The sequence below is a fragment of the Hevea brasiliensis genome, chromosome 7 (genome assembly GCF_030052815.1).
Source record: "Hevea brasiliensis isolate MT/VB/25A 57/8 chromosome 7, ASM3005281v1, whole genome shotgun sequence".
Lineage (NCBI taxonomy): Eukaryota > Viridiplantae > Streptophyta > Magnoliopsida > Malpighiales > Euphorbiaceae > Hevea > Hevea brasiliensis.
In genome coordinates this window covers 18,076,794-18,096,852 of record NC_079499.1, presented here as the reverse complement: position 1 = coordinate 18,096,852, position 20,059 = coordinate 18,076,794, and the positions used below count along the sequence as shown (strand labels likewise).

At 32.8% G+C, this 20,059-nt stretch overlaps 2 protein-coding genes across 2 annotated transcripts in view; one reads left to right on the top strand and one right to left on the bottom strand.

Moving 5' to 3' along the window:
* The first annotated feature begins 534 nt into the window (after positions 1 to 534).
* LOC110632150 (isocitrate lyase) lies at positions 535 to 4,815 on the top strand. The gene is made up of 3 exons (XM_021780267.2): positions 535 to 668; positions 2,726 to 4,328; positions 4,429 to 4,815. The coding sequence occupies exons 1-3, from the start codon at positions 639 to 641 to the stop codon at positions 4,524 to 4,526; spliced, it is 1,731 nt and encodes a 576-aa protein (XP_021635959.2). The 5' UTR covers positions 535 to 638; the 3' UTR covers positions 4,527 to 4,815.
* Positions 4,816 to 5,050: 235 nt separating this feature from the next.
* Positions 5,051 to 20,059, bottom strand: part of LOC110632164 (syntaxin-132) — a 34,828-nt gene continuing 19,819 nt past the window's right edge. Inside the window, exon 13 of the mRNA XM_021780286.2 lies at positions 5,051 to 5,415. Within this exon, the coding sequence (XP_021635978.2) occupies positions 5,254 to 5,415 (162 nt within the window). The 3' untranslated portion in view covers positions 5,051 to 5,253. The remainder of the gene's footprint in view (positions 5,416 to 20,059) is intronic.

Below are 20,059 nucleotides of genomic sequence, written 5' to 3'. Positions count from 1 at the left end.
GTGAGTTGAGAGAGCTTTTGTAGAGAAAGAATTTTAGAGAGAAGATTCTAGTTTCTGCGGATAATTAAAACTTAATTTTAAATTAATTGAATTGATCATATATACTTTTTGCTAACATTTTGATATATATAAAGTAACTGGTCGCGATAAAAAGTAAATATGAAGTAACTGGCTTTCACTGTGGAGCAAACAAATATACAGAGGCAGATTAAGAAAAACCAAACAGAAAAACAGAAATCAGTTGAAGCATGAATATAAATGATGACATCATAGAGAAAAAGAAACAAGAAAAGTGCATGGTGGTGGCATATGGCCTGGATTGGAAAAATACGTGCCTGCAAATGCAGCTCCCAAGGGACATGTTTCAATTGCTTTCTGAAGTTAACAATTCAAAATTTATTTATTATCAAGATAATATTTATATTATTTTTTAGAGGAAACATCACTGGAAATTTCTTGGTTTTTGTATTTTCTCTTTATCCAGAGATTGCAGCAGCCATCTTCATCACCTTCTTCTGTTATAAATTCATGTGCTTATTCAGACTCTTTTGCATGAACTTATACTTCTTCTCTTCTTTAACATTAAAACTTTCTTCTTCTTCTTCTTCTTCTTCTTCACAACATATAAAGCTTTAGACATGGCTGCTTCTTTCTCTGTTCCTTCAATGGTACCCTTCTCAACTCTCTTCTCTTACCTTCTATGCTTCAATCATTTGGCAATTCTCTTTTGGAATTCATTTTGTTCGCTTTTACTTGCAACGCATTTCCTTTATGGAGAGCTCAATCCATTTTAATATGATTGTTTTCTTTTGTTTCTTCCACCTCTCTTTTCTTGTTCGAAAGAAACGGGTTGAGGTTATGAATTTATGACATCAATATCTTGGATTATTGGTTGCTTTGCTTTCTTACCAAAATAATTTAGTTAGTGTTTAATTATTAATTAACATTTAGGCTTAGTTAATGACATTCTTGCATCATGTTTATGTGGCATTTTGTAATTTTTATAAAAAGAGCCACTCAGATACTCTTTATCTCCAAACCACTTCAGCTAGGCCTGCGTGTTGGTTAGGATGATTGATTTTTCTTTAGTATAACGGAAAATTTTTAAAAGAAAGGGTTGGAGTAGTGCAGCTTAGTTTTTGGTATTATTTGTAAGTATTTTTTTCTTTGGAATTTATTTTTCTTTTAAATAATAAATAAATTATTTATATATAATTAAAGAAAATGTAAACCTAACAAACCTAAGCTTTAATAACACTTTTTTGATACCATTTTATAAATGATGTTAAAGTAATAAAAAATATCAAGGTAACATATAAAATAATAAATAAAATATACAACATCATTTATAATTTATAATAGTGTTATAAATTAATGTGAAAGTGCTGTTAAAAACTTTAAGTTATAAGATCTATACACATCAGTAGATGCTTACTAATTGTTATTAACAACATATTTTAAATAGTTAACAATATATAATGCTTATCGTTAAAGGCAGGAAATTTTTATTTAGACCTGATTTATCATGAATACTAAATATAAATTTGTGAAACTAATATATTTAATGAGTAGATCATACCACATATCTTGGATCTTGGACTCATGATGAAACAAATTTAAGCAAGAAAAATCCTTATTAAATCTAATTTTATTATAGTGAGAAAGTTAATTTTCATATAATTTTAAGATTTAAATTTTAACTTACAAAATAACAATAAATTCATTTTTTATTTGAACTTAATACCTCACAATTCTAGTTTTATTAACTTATTTTTAACATAAAAAAAATTATGGGCAACTAGCTAGTTGAATTTTGTTAGAGGATATTGGATATTTGTTGATTAGAATAAATCTTCATAAATTATTTGCTTCCATTAGATTCAAAGAGTTATCCCAGAAACTGAAAAGAGATCATTGTTGAAGGACAACAATTTTGCTATTAATTCTGCAGCCAAATGACAAAGTTGCCAAGTTGTAGTTTCCCACCCTACTTTTAGTTAATTGTTAGCTGAGGTAGAACATAGTATTTGTCCTCACGTCTCTGCGTCTGACTCTAATTGATCTGCCATTTAGGCTGTCCAACAGGGACTTCCCCATTTGCTCATACCATAAGTGATGAGGATGGATGTTACGATCCAACATCCAGGGAATAAAAGAAAACACCAAATTATTCGCTACATCTGGTGGGAATTTTTTTTATAAGTTTTTATTATGAATTTAAAATATAAAAATGTGAAATTTATAAATAAAGTAAAAAATATTATTATATATTTTACATTTTAAATTTATGGCTTAGACTCATTTGATGAAAGGATATTATTCATATCACCTACTTAAGTTCGAATTTTTCAAATCCTTCTACTAAAAAAATTGTGATGAATTGAAGTAACAATATTTTAATATATATTTATCGATTTTTTTATTTAACTGAAATTCACCTTATATAAGTGTGATATATAAATTAAGAAATTATTAAATATATTTTAATACTTTTTCATTCAAATGAATATGCATTCAACTGTTCATTAATTAAGAGATTTCTATGTGTATAATTAGTGTATGATGTTTAATTAGTAGATGGAAAATACCCAATAATCTCCCTATGAATCTAATGTAATTAAGTGTTTTTTTAATCATATATATGAGTGTGTGTTTGTATCCCGCATACTATCTTAAGTTTTAACTTTCATATACCTTAATTAAGTTCTTCACATATTTCAAGCAGATAATGGACGAAGAAGGAAGATTCGAGGCCGAGGTTGCAGAGGTTCAAGCATGGTGGAACTCAGAGAGGTTCAGGCTAACCAAGCGACCATACACAGCAAGAGACGTGGTGGCTTTACGAGGCAACCTCAAACAAAGCTATGGCTCGAACGAGATGGCAAAGAAGTTGTGGAGAACCCTTAAGACCCACCAAGCCAATGGCACTACTTCAAGAACATTTGGTGCACTTGACCCTGTCCAAGTGGCCATGATGGCCAAATACTTGGACACCATTTACGTTTCTGGTTGGCAGTGCTCGTCTACACACACCACAACCAACGAACCAGGTCCTGACCTCGCTGATTATCCTTATGATACTGTTCCTAACAAAGTAGAGCACCTGTTTTTCGCTCAACAGTACCATGATAGGAAGCAAAGAGAGGCGAGAATGAGCATGAGCCGCGAGGAGAGGGCTAGGACCCCTTATGTTGATTATCTGAAGCCAATTATAGCCGACGGGGATACTGGATTTGGTGGCACTACAGCAACTGTTAAGCTTTGCAAGCTTTTTGTGGAGCGTGGAGCTGCTGGCGTTCATATTGAGGACCAGTCCTCAGTGACCAAGAAATGTGGTCATATGGCAGGAAAAGTTCTTGTTGCAGTTAGTGAACACATTAACAGGCTTGTAGCAGCAAGGCTTCAATTTGATGTTATGGGGGTGGAGACTGTGTTGGTGGCTAGGACTGATGCAGTTGCAGCTAATTTGATCCAAACCAATGTGGATACTACAGATCATCAGTTCATTTTGGGTGCTACCAATCCAAATCTTCGAGGGAAAAGTTTGGCTACCCTTTTGGCAGATGCAATGGCGACTGGGAAAACAGGAGTTGAACTTCAAGCACTGGAGGATAATTGGCTCGCAATGGCACAGCTCAAGACTTTCTCTGAATGTGTAACGGATGCAATCAAGAACATGAATATTAGAGAAGATGAGAGGAGGAGGAGATTGAATGAATGGATGAATTATTCTAGCTATGATAAGTGCCTATCCTATGAGCAGGGCCGAGAGATTGCTGAAAGAATGGGGCTTAAGAATCTCTCCTGGGACTGGGACTTGCCAAGAACCAGGGAAGGGTTTTACAGGTTTAAAGGGTCTGTGATGGCTGCTGTTGTTCGCGGCTGGGCTTTTGCTCCTCATGCTGATATTATTTGGATGGAGACTTCAAGCCCAGATTTGGTTGAGTGCACCAAGTTCGCAGAAGGCGTGAAATCAATGCATCCAGAGATCATGTTAGCTTACAATCTTTCACCATCTTTCAATTGGGATGCGTCAGGAATGACAGATGAACAAATGAGGGATTTCATTCCCAGGATTGCTAGGTTGGGATTCTGTTGGCAGTTCATAACACTGGGAGGTTTCCATGCTGATGCACTGGTAACCGATACATTTGCCAAAGACTATGCCAGGAGGGGAATGCTGGCATATGTAGAGAGGATTCAGAGAGAGGAAAGGAGCAATGGAATTGATACTCTTGCACATCAGAAATGGTCTGGTGCAAATTTCTATGATAGGTACCTGAAAACTGTTCAGGGAGGCATCTCTTCCACTGCTGCCATGGGCAAAGGCAAGTGATCCATACATAATTAAAAAGAAAAAAATTTTGTAATTAACTTCAAAATTTGTTTATAATTGTCTTGTGATCAATTTGAAAAGTGATTTTGTAGGGGTGACTGAGGAGCAATTCAAAGAGACATGGACTAGACCAGTGACCATGGAAATCAGTGGTGCAGGAAACGAGGTGATTGCCAAGGCAAGGATGTAGCTGAAACAGTCTTAAATTTCAGATTTGGAACATTAACCAGTTTCTTACATCGTGGAGCTGGGAGTGAATAATTTATGGCAATAATTTCACGAGCAATTAGCCCATCCTGCAGGGCTTTCCATTTATCTTTTTTGGCAAAACCACTGGGTTATTGTTGCTTCTTGATTGAGTTCTCTAAAGCCTTTTCCCTTTTTCTTTTCTGTTTTGGTTAGAAATGGAACCTCTTTTTGTTTACTGTAATTTGGTTTATTTCATATGTTTCCAACACCTGAATATGCGTGTTTTCTTCGCTGTATTGCAAGTTTTATAAAATTTATTTTAATTATGGAACAACAACTAAGTTTTAATATCTAACTTTGTTATGATGAACTGTATGGATAATTATTTTTTAATTATTACAATTGAAAATAAAATGTGTTCAAAATAAACCAAATAAATGTGAATGAATATTATCAATGTCAATTTAAAAAAAAAAAAAAAATCTTAGAGGCCTTTCTTCATGGGTTTATAATGAGAGGATTGCATACTTAGTAAATGTAACATCTAGAATTATTTATTAGCAAAATCAGAAAACAGAGAGGCCAACCTGCAATATAGTTTCTTGCATTATTTGTTAATAATGTATCTAAAAAAAAAAAGGGAGAAATACCCAAATACTGTTTCCCTTGGCTACTTTCCTGTGTTGGTAATTTGCATAGAGAAGAGCAAAATTAGTTTCCCTTGTTGGTTACTTCTTCCAAGGTTTCAAAATAGAAAGCACAATGATAATGGCAATAATCAAAAGCAAAAGAATGGAAATCATCATGCATTTCCTGGATTTCTTTTGCAAGCTCTTTGCAGTTCTAAGAGCATCTGTACCACTTTGAACATGATCCACTGCATTTGTCACCTGTTTCCAAAAATATCACAACTATGGGTTAATTAATGTGATGATATTGCTAAAGTCCAACATTTTTGGAAAATTTATAATATACACCAGAAGCAATGAAAAATAATGCTCCTTATAGATTTTTTTTTTAATAAAATTTTATTAATAATTAGGAAAAACTTAACAATGAAGGTTCAAACTAAACCTAGGCCAACAATCCTCCTAAACACACCCAATTTAAGACCTAAAATGTTAAGTGAAAAAACTTGGTGCAACTCCAGAAACAATAATATTACATAAGGATTATTTAAATTATCATCTAAAATTATTCAAACAATATATGTGACATGATTAGTGATTAATCCATAAAAGAACATGATGGACAGGATTCATATTAAGAATTTTTTATGAGAAAATGGGAAGAAACAAAGGAATGCTAGTCAATATAATAAAACTCTAATAAAGGTAAGGACATCACTCATGAGTTAAATGTTGTATATTATACCAAGTTTATCACTTTATGATGAAACTAAAAAATTTAAATTAAAAAAAAAAACACTCTTACCATTAATCAATGAGACTGTCCTATAGAATTATTATGGGTTTTACATAGCTCTCTCACTCACTAGAAGGATGACACTTTATCAGAATAAAATAAGGATTAATTAAGAAAAATTTGTTGAGGTTTTTGCATTAAAATATGCATTGAAACTTATTATTTTAAAATTAAATATTCTAATTTTTATATTATTATCGATGGAAAGTATAAAAAGTGTTCTATCATATAAAAATTTTAACTGCAGTTAAATTGTAATATTTCAATGACAAAATATGGTCTAGCTTAGAATGTGAAAGAATAAAATGTGATGATGAATTTATAATTTTATAATCAAAGACTAAAGCACAAAGTTATTAATAAATATAAGGAATAATATTGTTAATTACAAAATAATAAAAAAATAAGATATATGCAATATAACAACACTCTAAAATATAAATATTATCCATCGAAAATAAGCATTCCTAATTAATTGATTTCAGTAACACCCTCACTGTAGCAATTCCTTACATTCTACTGTTCCGATGATCGGTGTCGGTCCGGACAGTTAGAACGTCCGGAAAAATAATTAGACTAGAGTGAGGAGTCATAAATAACTCAAATATTAATAAGAAAAATTTAGAAAAAATGTTAGAAATAAAATACAACTAAGTTAAATGAGCCGGTGCCCTAACGATGGGTAACCTAGTGGGAAGTTGCGGTTCTCGCAACTAGGAGCCCTAAACCCGGGGAAAAATTCATAAAATAATTTTTTGGACTCCAAAGAAGGGTCATTGAAGTTTCTATGACATTAGAATGCCAAGAAAATGTTTAGAAATTTTTTTCAATCGGTACAGACAATTTTAGTCTGTTAAGCCAAACGGAGGGCATTTTGGTCATTTCGCCTTCAGAGGTGATTTTTGACCGACTTGTCCAGTTAAGTAAATAATTATTATGATCTAAAATATGAATAAATATTGTTAAAAATTGAATTGAAAATGAGTAGAAAAGAAAAATAAAAGAAATTGGGAATTATGACATCACATGATGTCATTAGTGTGCCTCCACCCAATCACATGGTGACACATGGCTATAACTCACTTAAAATGAGTTAAATGGGCAGAAATGAAAGAAAGAAATTAGTTTTCCTTTTACTTTCTTCTTCCATCCGTAGCTCTCCTCACCCTTACCACCATTAAAGCTTAACCAAGCTTTATAACCCACCCAAATCTCACTTGAAACCCTAAGTCCACTTCTACAAAATTTGTCTCTACATCTTGAGCAAGTGTTTGGCAGCCAAGAAAATTAAAGAAAGTGAAGGAAAAATCTAAGTTGGGTCAAGAAAAAATTCTGCTCCATTCAAGGTTAGTGCCCTAAGCAATTTCTTTCTTTCTTTAATCTTGTAAGCATGCTAAATCAAATAGAAAATTGTGTGAAATTAAAAGAAAAACTTGAGTAAATGAAATCTCTAAATTTGGCAGCCATGAGAAAGTTTAAGGATTGTTGGTTTTTGATGAAATTAAGTGGCTTAATTATGTTATTGATGAGTATAGATGATGGATAAAGTGATTTGGTATGAGTTTGGTGTGTGTATGCCATGAATTGGAAATTGGAGTTAGGGTTTGAGCATGAAATTGAGACTTTGATCATGTAATGATTAAAGTGAGTTTTAATGGTCAATTAGTGACCATTTGGTTATTGGTAAACAAGAAATGAAGTGTGTTTAGTGATGGGATTTAGGTTTAGTGTGGCTGCCCTAGGTGACCTGCAGAATTGGACATGAGTCCAGTAGGTTTGGGCAGCCATAACTTGAATTGTAGAGGTTCAATTGGTGTTTGGCCAATTGGACATGAAACTAGACACATAATGGCACAACTTTGGTGAAGAAACCATGCCCAGAAAACCAAACCAAGTTGACCAAAAGTTTGCCCTAATCCGGGTGACCTGCAATCTGCCTGGGCAAAATGACCAAATGAACAGTGTTTGGTCATTTGGCCATAACTCAATATAGAAAGGTCCAATTGACCTGAAATTTTACCAGTAACAAGCTGAGATATAGAAAAACAACTTTCATGAAGAAATCTGACCCAAATTATGACCATAACCTAGTCAAATTGCCAATCAAACTTAAGTCACCAAATCTGGCAGAACCAAATTGCCCAGAAAATCTGGGTACAGGTCACTCCGACCAGTTATGGTAAAATGACCATAACTTGAGCTACAAAACTCCAAATGGAGTGATTCAAAAAGGGAATTAAAGAAGACACAATAAGGAACAACTTTGGTGAAGAAAGGTTAGCCCAGTTTCCACTCTAAAATTGTCCAATGGAACAGTAAACTTAGGTAGTAAAAACTGAAAATTTAGAAATGCATCTAGGGGACTTTAAATTGCAATTGGCAATTAATACTAGCAAATGTAAAACTCAAAATGTGGGATATTGGTGTAATTAGAATTAATATATCCATTAAGTATAAAAAAGTCAACATTTTGGTTGACTAGTAAGGTGAATAGTAATCAAAATGATTAGTAAATTAAGATGAAGACCTAGAACCAATTCTAAGCTTAAATGCTTAGAATTGTATGACAAATGTGGACTATGCATCCTAGTCAAAATTGTTAAAAAGAAATTAAGGCCATAAATTTGAAATCCATGAAATATTCATGGATTACTTGAAACATGAAAAATAAGTCACCTAATTGATGTGAATAGATAGTTAGGGCTTATATGCCCATCACAAATGGAATTCATAAAATATTAGTAACTCAACTTGAAATATAAAATTTGTAATTACATAAGTAGATTCTTGAAAGTATAAATGAGAAAGGAAAAATGTTTTGAATACAATGGTACATGTGAACCATTGTTTAGAATTGTGATCAATATGAATAACATAATGAATAAATAAATGAACCATATTAATGTATGAATGAGACATTAGTTCTCATTATTGTAGAGAGGAGAAGTATTTTGAGTACAATGGTATAAAATGATAATTGATGTGAATTGTGATCATATAAATGATCAAATGAATGTATAAATTATAATTGAAATTTATCATGAAATAATGAAGTCATAAAACACAATATATTAATATTTAATGATATTATGTGCCCTTGTATTGCCTAGACATGTGTGTCAGATTGGATAGTTTGGCATGCCAATAGGGTATTGTTTTAACAGTACTGCGAAAGGCTTTATGCCTGTATTTATGGCTTTATGCCCGTATTCATGGCTTTATGCCCGCATTCATGGCTTTATACCTGTATTCATGGCTTTTATGCCCGATTATATGTTATTATGGCTTTTTAGCCATACTGACTGCATACGTGGTTGACGTTCCGCGTCCCATGGTATGACGGCCCGAGGCACCGCGGTGTCCAGTGCCAACGACCCGTTATCGATTTAGTCGACTGTCATAGGTTACTTGGGCAGTGAAATTTATTAAAATAAGTTAAGAATATTAGTAATAAAAAAAATATTAGAAATTAAATAAATGAGTAAGATGACCTAAAATAAATTAGAATAGTTATTTATTAGAAAGAATCGAAATGAACTGGACCGATATCAAAATTTACTTATTATGAAACAATCTGAGACAACCTAGCAAGTATAGAGAAAATGCTAAAAGATTAGCAAAGAAAATTATAACATAAATAAATATTGCAAATGTGACTTATATAATAATATAAGCATAAATTTATTATTTTCAGATCATTTTTCTTTGTACATTATTACTGTACATTGGCAAAATAAATACTTTCAAAGAAGACTAAATTAGGATAAAACATATTAAATTTTAGAAACCGCATGTGAAGTATAAATAAATCTTAATTATTTGAATTATATTTTATTTCTATCTTTATCTGTATATTATTTCCTTGTTATATTATTGCACCACTAAGCAGCAATGCTTAGCGCGATGGAATTGTTTCCTTCGCACAGGTACTGAAGCTAGAACCCAATGAACGTTTGACTGGGAATTTTGGGAGTTTTGATCAGCAGAGTGTCAAAGTTTGTTACCTCCTCAGCAATGCATGTAGATAGGGCCCATATAGATCATATTTTATATTTTGTATAAAATGTTTAGATATTGTATTGTAATGTATATTATGAACAGGTAATTAATAGGAATGCGATGTAAATTAATTAATTAGCTTTTTCATATGTAATTAATTTATATATCATGTAAATTATGAAATTTTGTAATTATTTTGTAAATTATGTAAATTAAGGAAATTTGAAAATTTTGCTTATGCAATTTGAGAATGTTTACATATGAATTGAGTATGAATGGAAATGTATGGAAATGATTATGAAATTGAAATGTATGGATGAGATTTGAAATATGAGAAAATTATGAGAATGATTGATGAGATAATTATGATTAGCATGGATAAGATTTTATTTTAGAAATATTGTTGAATTTCAAACAGGTGAATATTGAAATACGCCAAACGATAATAAAATAGGGGAAACTCCACTGGTTTCTCTGTCGAAAAATAATTGATATTAAATTAAATGAATTCAAAATTATTTAGAAAAAAATAAAGTAAGATAAGTTAGGGTGCTCCGGCACCGAATGTAGCACGCCTTGCTCGGCTACACTGTAGTCGGGTGAGGGGTGTTACAATTTCAAACCCCAGTTTAATTGGATTTCTACTATAATCACACTTATCATCCAAATAGTAAGTTTTCTTGATGTATATACAAGAAACTCAAGCCTCTATAATCAGGTACGCTGTTTTCTCTAATCAATTATTCTCAATTTCAGTTTTAATTATTGACTTAATCATTGGAGGGTGTCGCAAGGGTTTTGCGATCCCCGGACAATTCTCACTGAAGCAGAAAAAGTGAGGAGTTGCCACTTTAATTTTGAAGAAAATTAAAGAAAATTATTTGTAAAAATAAAGTTTATAAAAACCACTTTTAAAACAAAGATTCTAGATTCGGGGTCCATGCACGGGTGGGGAAGACGTTAGACACCCCACCTCATCCCTCAAAGAGGGCAAGTAGATCTAATGATGTACTCTTTATAATTTAATATTGATAATTTTAGGGTTAGAATTATGATGTTGGTCCCTTATATTGATAAAAGGAACATTCGATATTTCACCATATTAGGTTACCAAAAAACACTAGTATATGGAATGACTCTACAGTGAATTGATGTTGTGTTTATTTAATTTGTTATGTATTTATCAAGTTCCTCCCTCCTCGAATTAGGACTCTAATTCCGAAGAGGTATTATTTGGTCCTTAAAGATTCATAATGAATGAGGAGGACTCTCGGTTTACACATTATGTGCCTCATTATTGGCATTCGAATAGCTAAGGGTGTAGTGTGTGCGTGATGGATATGCAGGAACCGATATGGGTATAGATTTTCATTCCTTTTAATTAGGACTCTAATTCAAAAGGGATGTGTTAATTAAAACCTGGATAATTCCTTTCATTAATGAGGACTCTCAATTAATGAAAGGAAGTCTCATCATAGGTATAATTACCGGTAAAACTTTTATCCATATCATTTCTTCTTAAACAATTTAATGTTTTAGAACAATGGTATTTGTTTGATTAAGCTGAACTGAAGGAAGAACTCTCCCTTAATAATATGAGGACCTTGAGAAGGACTCTCCATCGGGTTTCAATATAAGATTCAAGGTTCTTGGAAAGACTCTGTCGCGAATCGATCACTAGAATGTGTGATAAATTTTATCTATAATATTCTAAAAAAATGTCAGGATTGTCAAGGAAAGGACTCTTTCCAGACCTCCCCAATTTAATACCGAACAGTTCCATAAAATGTGAAACTATGGGAATTTCAGGAAAGGACTCTCTCTCGATCCCCCTAATTTAATACCGAATAATTTTTAAACCTATAAGAATTTTAAGAAAAGAATCTCTCCCGATCCCTCTATTTTACACTGAATAGTTTTATAAGATGTATAACTATGGGAACCTAAGAATAGGCTATCTCCTGATCCCTCTATTTAATACCGAATAATTTTTAAAAACTACAAGAATTTCAGGAAAGGACTCTCTCCCGATCCCTCTATTTTGAAAAGTGAGTTTTAAAAATCACGAATGTTAAGCCGAACTCTTTATTATTCGAACTTTCTTGGTTCCCGATCTCATAACTTATGTTTGGAGCTTGTCTCGGTTTTCGATCTCGTAACTTGTTCGAGCTCATCTCGGTTTCCCATCTCGTAACTTACTTGTTCGAGCTCATCTCGGTTTCTGATCTCATAATTTGTTATCCGAGCTTGTCTCAGTTTCCAATCCCGTAACTTATTATCTGAGCTTGGCTAGATTTCTGATCTCATGTTAATTGCCCAAACCTTTCTACACCTACCTGAACTACGTCTATTCATCCCAATTATTTTCCCCTTTAACCAGATCGGAACTCTTAATGTCATCACTTCCATCCGTACTCCTTACAGTACTTGCGAAATTCCAGTAACTTTTATATCACCTGAACTTTTATTCTTGTACTAAAAAAAATAAAAATAAAGATAAAGATAAAAATAAAATTCTTTGAGGTGACGCAGACGTCACAATAGAAAGCAAAATGTGATATTTGTGAGATAAGTTCAATTGATGCTATCCTATCCTGCAAGTTTGGCATGACATGGTATCTTAAAAGTTCTTACATCATGAACATAGGTTAGTTATATTTGGAGAATGATAGGTTAAAACGCTTACCTGTGGAGAACTGAAGTGATGGGAGAGCTAATACTGATGTCCCACAAATCTAGAACTGCTAAAGCTGGGGTGACAAAATGACTTGAGCTACTGGAGATGATGAAAACAAGGTCTTAACGACGAACTGAGATTGGACCTTTGAGATAGCACGCAAGTACTAAGTATATGGAATTGCTATATTAGTAGCTCTGGTGATAAGATCCTTTAGAAAATTTATTTCTAAAGTCTCTAGAAAACTTAAGAGCAGTCGAATGAAAGCAACAAGGCTATAGCAATATTTAAATTTAGAGTTTTCTCTCGATACAACAATCTCCTCACTTTTTCCGCTTCAATGAGAATCGTCCAGTGATCGCAAAACCCTTGCGATAGCTTGGCGACTCCGCTGGGGATGAAAGCAGCCGCTGCCGCTGCCCAAGCTCAGAGTCGGATTTTGGTGGAAGTGTCGAGCTCCCCTTTCTGACCTCAAGAGCAGCTAGCCTCAGAAGCAGAAGTCATTTTAGAGCCCTCACCTTGACCATCTAAAGCTCCTTCTCTTCTTTCGGTCTCTTCGGGCACAGAAGACAGCTCTTCTAGACTAGTTGTCCCAGCTGCTCTACCGCTTTCTTGAGGTGCTCAAGTCCTAATTCAGTCATTGGAGAGGAACCGCTCTGTTCGGGGAAATCCTGATTTGGCTAAGGTCTTGGGCACTTCAATCTATTTTCCAGAAGATCGAACTCGGCTGACCCAAGATAGCATCGACAATCTTCTGACTCAGACAATGAGTTTGGGCTTAGAGGTGGTTGCAAATCAGCAAGTGATCCCATCTCTTAAGGAGGGAGATCATAAAGGTGGTCCATGAAGCAGTGTAATACCCCTATATGCATAGCCTAGTATATTACACTATTCCGGTGACCGGTGTCGGTCCAGATAATTAAGGGGATTAGAACCACATTTAAGACATCTAGGAAAGCCCTGAACGAAAATAAATAGTGCTGACTAGAAGGTTAAGTATAAATAAGAAAAATAATACATAAAAAGTTAAAGGAGCTGGGGGTCACAGCGATGGGTGACCTTACCGGGAAGTAACTGCGAGGTCAGTCTTAACCCTAATTTTGAACGAGAAATTATGACACCACGGTCCTAAGGACTATTGTGAAGCTATTGGAAAAGAGAAATTACAGAAAAGAGTTGATAAGTAGGTCAAATAATTAGGTCAGGACTCCAAAAGAAATATCAAATTATTTATAAACTGGGTCAAACCGGTGATAAGCAATTTGGTTAATTCACCCCTAGAAGTGACTTTTTACCTAACTGTCCAATAAATTTGGAAAAATGAAAATTTTGGAATGTAGAATTAAATTAAAGAAATAAGGAAAAATAAAGGAAAAAGAAAAAGAATGAAAATTTTGAATTATTACCTCATCCTTGTGACATCATGCATGATGTCAAAAATAAATTTAATTTCCCTATTTTTTTTGGACTAAGTCAAAAGCTAAATAAAAACACATTAAAATTTAAAAGAAAACAAAAATTGGTCATCTTCCTTACCCATAGTTGCAGTCCATTCCCACTCCCATTTCTCTCTCTTTATGTTTTTGTCCTCCATTAAAGTTTGGTTTCAAACTTGGTTTCCATTCACTTAACCCTAATTTCCCCAGAATTTCCCTATAAACCTTGCTAGTTCAACTAGAAAAGAAGATTGAAGAAGAAGAAGAAAGGAGAAAATGAAGGAATTGGTGAATTGGAACCAAAGAATTGAGGTTAGTGATTTAAATTAAAATTTCTAGTTTAATGCTTTTGTTTCTAGTTAAATTAACTTGGAATTAACATAAATATAAACAAAATAATCATCGGGGAATAATAGTGGAATTCAGCCAGCATTTAGGGAAGTTAAAATTGGTTGAGTTAGATGCAGTTAAAGTGATATAGAAGTGTAATGAAGTATGTAGATTAAGATTATGCACTTTAATTTCATTAGTTGCATGAATTACACAATTAGAGTTCTTGAGTTCTTGAAATTAGAGGAAAAATTGAAGGAAATGGTCAATTGATGCAATTGACCCTAATTGAGGTTAAAAATGATCAATTGGGATCAATTGTGATGTGTTGAAATGAGTGGAAACAAAATACAATTCGGATTGATTAGGGGTCCCAATCTGGTAGTTTGACTTAGGTCCTTTTCAGGGACCAAAACTGAAATTCTGACAACCCAACTGGTGTGAAGCCAATTGAAAATGAAATTAGACACATAAAGACACAATTTTCATTCAAAAACTATGCCTAGAAAATGACATTAAGGTAGTGAATAATTAGGTCAAATCCGGGTAATGTGCACTACCACTGTACCAAAATGACCAAATGAACTACAACTTTCATGAAGAACAATAGCCCAAATTCTGCCCATAACCAAGTGAAATTGCCAACCAAATTTGGTATCTTAAAACTGCTAGACCTAAAAGTTACCCATAATTCTAGGTTAAAAATCAATCCGGCCAGCCTTAGAAAAATAACCATAACTTGGGCTACAAAACTCCAAATGGAGTAATTCAAAAAGGGAATTAAAGATAAGACAATAAGGAACAACTTTGATATAGGACACTTAGCCAAATTTCTACAGTAACTAGACCAAGAGAATAGTACAAAATAGGAGATCAAAACTGAAAAATTTGAAATTTTGCTTAGGAGACTTAGAAATTGAAATGGCAACCAAGACCAATAAATTTGACACTCAAAATGTGGTATGTGGGTGTAATTGGAATTCACATACCTATTAAGCATGAGAAAGTCAACATTTTGACTTGAATAGTACCATAAATAGTAACCCCAAAATGCAAATTTCAAAGAATGTTAATTTAAGCATATTAGGGCTAGAATTTAGTAGACATGAATTTATTTATTGGATTTATTATAAGTTATAATACTGAAACACTGTAAATTGTGTGTTCAGTTGAAAATGCTACTGAGAAAGGGAAGGAAACATTGAGTCAAGGCTGAGAGGCTACTCGTACGAGGTTTATGCACAACATAGAAACTTTCTGTAAATTTTCTTTTGCAAATTGTTTTGAATGAATTGTAATCATTAAATTGTGACTTTATTTGTACTGAAAAATTGGATTGAAAAGAAAAATGTGTTATTGACTCAAAATGTTGAGAAAATAAACTATATGTGAATTATTGACATATGAATGTTTAGAAAACTGTTTAAATAGTTTGAAACCATAGTGTGATGACCAAATATTTGAATGCCTCACTAGCCTGACTAGTGGGAGGAATTAATTTTGTATTCTCTCTCTGGCTGAAGTGTTGAGGTGTGTGCTAGTAGAGGAAGAAATTTGAATGGGTACCCATAGATTTGAACTAGCTAGCCTTGGTATTCCTCATGAGCCTTTGGCTATTGAGATGAAAAATATATTGATGGCATGATATGACTGTGTGATTTTATAAAAATTATTTTATGGCTTATGAAGTGAAAATTCCTTTAATTAAAATTTTAAATTGTGTTGTGCATCTGTTTATCAATTCTAGTACTATATTTGGACTAATCATGATTTAATATATGTATAAATTAGTATTTTGTTATGTAATTGTACTCAGTGATGGCTTTTCGTTGCTATCGCAGGTAGAGAGACTGGTAAAGCAGCCGAGTAGGCTGCTAAGGACTGAAAGTACTTCACTTTTGGATTTTTGTCGGGTATTGAATTATACCCTTTTGTACATATTTATTTTGATGTATATGACTGTATGTATGCTTTATAATTGGTCTTGAGCAGTTGTACAGTAAAGTATAATAGTATATTTTTGGAGTTATATTATAAATTAAACTTATGGATGTAAAGTAAATATTTTAAATGCAATGTGATGAGTTGATTTAATTGTTCTGAAATATTGTAAATTACGAAAATTTGAGTTGTGTTGGTATATTGGAGGTTGAGGATAGTAATTGAAATTCAATTTGGAAGTGCTTCTTACAGGTTAAAATTTTTAGTTTTTCTCAATTACAGACGGCACTTTGCCGAAATTTCTATAAAATTTGCGGAAAAATAAAAATGGTTAAAATTTTTACCTAACATTTAAACTCCAATTAAAAGTTTTTAATATCTATTAAAAGTGCTCGCCACCTTCAAAAAGAGATAAAATTGTTTTAAAATCCCTTGTAGTGTATTTAATGGATTATCGGTAAGCGAAGTTTGGTAATTCATTAAGTATACTACCGTACCATATTATGCCTTTCAGAGGGGTAAGGTGTGACATGCGGCAGCTGCAAATACTCAAATCTCGGCTGCCAATGATCGGATCACTGACTTAGAGGGCCAAGTGAGGTCTTATGAGGAAAGGACAACTCAGCTGGAGCGGGAACTTGAAGACACTTGGGCCTGCAGAGCTGTCGATCTGGCTCAATTTTCTAAAGAGATCAAGGCCAAGAGAAAGAAGCTCTGGTGAAAAAGGCCGGCGCTTATGTGAATGCCCACAGCGATCTCTTAGCAGAGCTGGTGAAGCGCTACTCTGAAGAAGACTTCACCTGGCAGGAGAAGCTTGCCTCTAGAGTTGAGGCCGAGAGTGAAGAGGAGTAAGAGAGAGAGAGGAGGGAGAAAACATTGAAAATGTACCTGAAGAGTAGGCCAGGGAAGACCCTCCTGCTGAATGACTTGTATATTTTTATTTCTTGAAATGAATTTTAAAGTTTTTGTGATCAATTCTTGATGAGATCGGAAAATATCAAACTAAGTATGGATGAGTACTGAATCAACTCCCAATTGATTGGATAAGATCAAACACAGAACCTAGGATCGGTTATCGATCATAAAACATAACTCCTTAAAGAGATCGGAGAATATTACTCGCGAATATGAGATTGAAAAGCCTTGTGATCGAAAATCGATTAAAACTTGGAAACATTAAAAAAATGATTTGAGAACGGGTCCTAGTTTGAATTTGTTAAGTTCGGGACCACTTATTTAGTGATCGGATAAAACATTAACTTGGTTAAATACTTGAACAATTCGAGCGAGATATCTGATTACAAAACTGCCCGAAATTTGGAATTTGAAATCAAAAACAAAATACAAAATCAGATGGTCCGAAGGTCCAAAGATTAATCCGAACAGGTAGACGGAGAGATCGGAAAACACTTGATTTGAGTGTACATGAGATCGAATAGACTTGAAATTTATTATTTATCTAGAGATAACTCAGATTATTACCAGTTCAGAGAAAATGACCTGAGGTCAGGTAACTGGTAAAGATCGGATAAAACACTAAGATGGGAGATCGACTCGAGAAAGTATTTGAAAGTGAATTACAACCTAAGTTGTATATTAATTAAGCAAGTTATGCATTTGATGATCAACCAAAATATGGTATCTACAGAGGGAATTATCCAAGACAACCCACTTGATGTTTTTTTCCCTTTTCTTATAGGTATAAACTCATAGAAAATAAAATTTCAAAAACAACATTAATATGCTATAAAAAAAAATCTTAATAGGCATTTTGAAATTCACCTAGAAAATGAAGTACAAGGGAATGCTCGATTTAGGTTTTTAACAAGGGCCAGGGCCTAGTCTATTGACCAATAATAAGGTTTTGTTAGCTTGGGTTGGCATGTTAATAAAAACTACAACAAAAATAGGTTTACAAATCTATTAATCTATTAAATGCGTCATATATTACACACATATATAATGAAAGAGCTAACACATGAAGCGAAGAAAGATAATCCAATTAATCCTCTAATAGCATAAAAATAGAAATAAAAAGCAGGATCCATATGGTTTACTTTGAAAATAAAATGAAAAAGAAAAATTAATATTTCTTCCATTTCAAGTTCTTTTTCAAAATAGAAAAAATATTTTTAACGTTATATAAATTCAAATTATATAAATACAAGAGTAATAATATAAAAAAAATAAATTTTGATATATTAAATAAAAAATTGCAATATATTTTTAGTTTCACAATAAACCCAATGTAGCTTAAAATTGGAATAAAGCATCTAATAGAGAAAAAAAAAATTAATTTATATTTTTTATCATAACAGGAGATTGAAAATTAAAAGTGGAACACTAATTTTTATCTTAATGGTATTAAATTAGTTATTTGAATTCTATTGAAATATAATTAAAAAAAGAAAAGAAAAATACACTTTAGCACCCGTATTAAAATTAAAAGACAAACACTAATTTTTAATTTACTGGTATTAAATCAGTTATTTGAATTCTATTGAAATATAATTAAAAAAAAGGGAAATGTAGACTTTAGTACTCCATACTTTGGCACTTTTAGCTTTGAGGACATGTACTTTATTTTGTTGTAATTGAAGATAGAAACTTTTTACCTTTTGCACTTTAAGGACAAAGGACTAACGACGTTAAATATCACTGTGTGGCATTGCTAACTTTATCATCATGTTTGACATAACATGCTAATGTGGCTCACGTATGATGCGATATTGACATGACACGTTGACGTTAGAAATTTTTATACCATTATTCATTTTGTCAACTAAGTGTAAAAAGATTGAAAATATATGTCCTGAATTATAAAATATAAAAAATTAAAAATAAAGTTTAAACCCTGAATGCTAAAAGCGTAAAAATTTAAAAGGTACATGAAAAATTAGGAAAGAGATATACAAATAGGAGAAAAGAAAAGGCATGAGAGTGAGAGAAAAAAAAAAGGGAGAGAGGCATGGGAGAGTCTCTCTCTATCTAATTTTTAATCTCTTAATTAACCGTACTGCAAGAGAAAACGGGAAAGTTAGACAAAAATGAATAGATAAAGGGAGAAAGGTAGAGAGAGATAGGGAGTAAGGCATAAAGAGAGAGATAATAAAAGATATCAAGAGAGATAGGGACATAGTTACTTTTTGATGCGCCTCTCCTCAACTCTCCTTCTTCCTCTTTCTCTCATTCTGTCTTCCTCTCTCACCATCTCTCTCTCCTTATATTTTTTTCATGCACTTTCAAAAGTTTTACACTTTCTAACATTTAAAGCTTAAACTTTATTATTATTATTATTTTCCATTCAGGATATGCACTTATACCTTTTTGTATTTAGATAACAAAATTAATAATGGTATTAAAAATGATTGACATGGCAATGACATCAGTATATCGTGTCAACACCATGCCAACATGCCATTTTAGCACCACATTAATATGCCATATTAGCATCATATCATACATAGCGCCACTTTAATATGCTATGTCAGCATCATTTAACACAATCAGCAAATTATCCTTAAAGTGTTAATAGCACTAACATTTCTATTTATAATTACAATAAAACAAAGTACATATATTTAACTCTAAAACAACTAAAGTATAGGGCACTAAAGTATACTTTTCTTTTTAAAAAAAATTAGGACACAACGAATGCCGTAATTAAAGTGACACACATGCTATCAGTGGACTAAAAAAAAAAGGGATTCTGCAAAACGTATTGGA

What these genes read in the sequence shown, in the direction of transcription:
- LOC110632150 (XM_021780267.2), top strand. Translation starts at nt 639, where the DNA reads ATGGCTGCTTCTTTCTCTGTTCCTTCAATG. An exon ending in CTTTCTCTGTTCCTTCAATG is followed by an intron (nt 669 to 2,725) that starts GTACCCTTCTCA and finishes TATTTCAAGCAG; the next exon opens with ATAATGGACGAAGAAGGAAG. An exon ending in CACTGCTGCCATGGGCAAAG is followed by an intron (nt 4,329 to 4,428) that starts GCAAGTGATCCA and finishes GTGATTTTGTAG; the next exon opens with GGGTGACTGAGGAGCAATTC.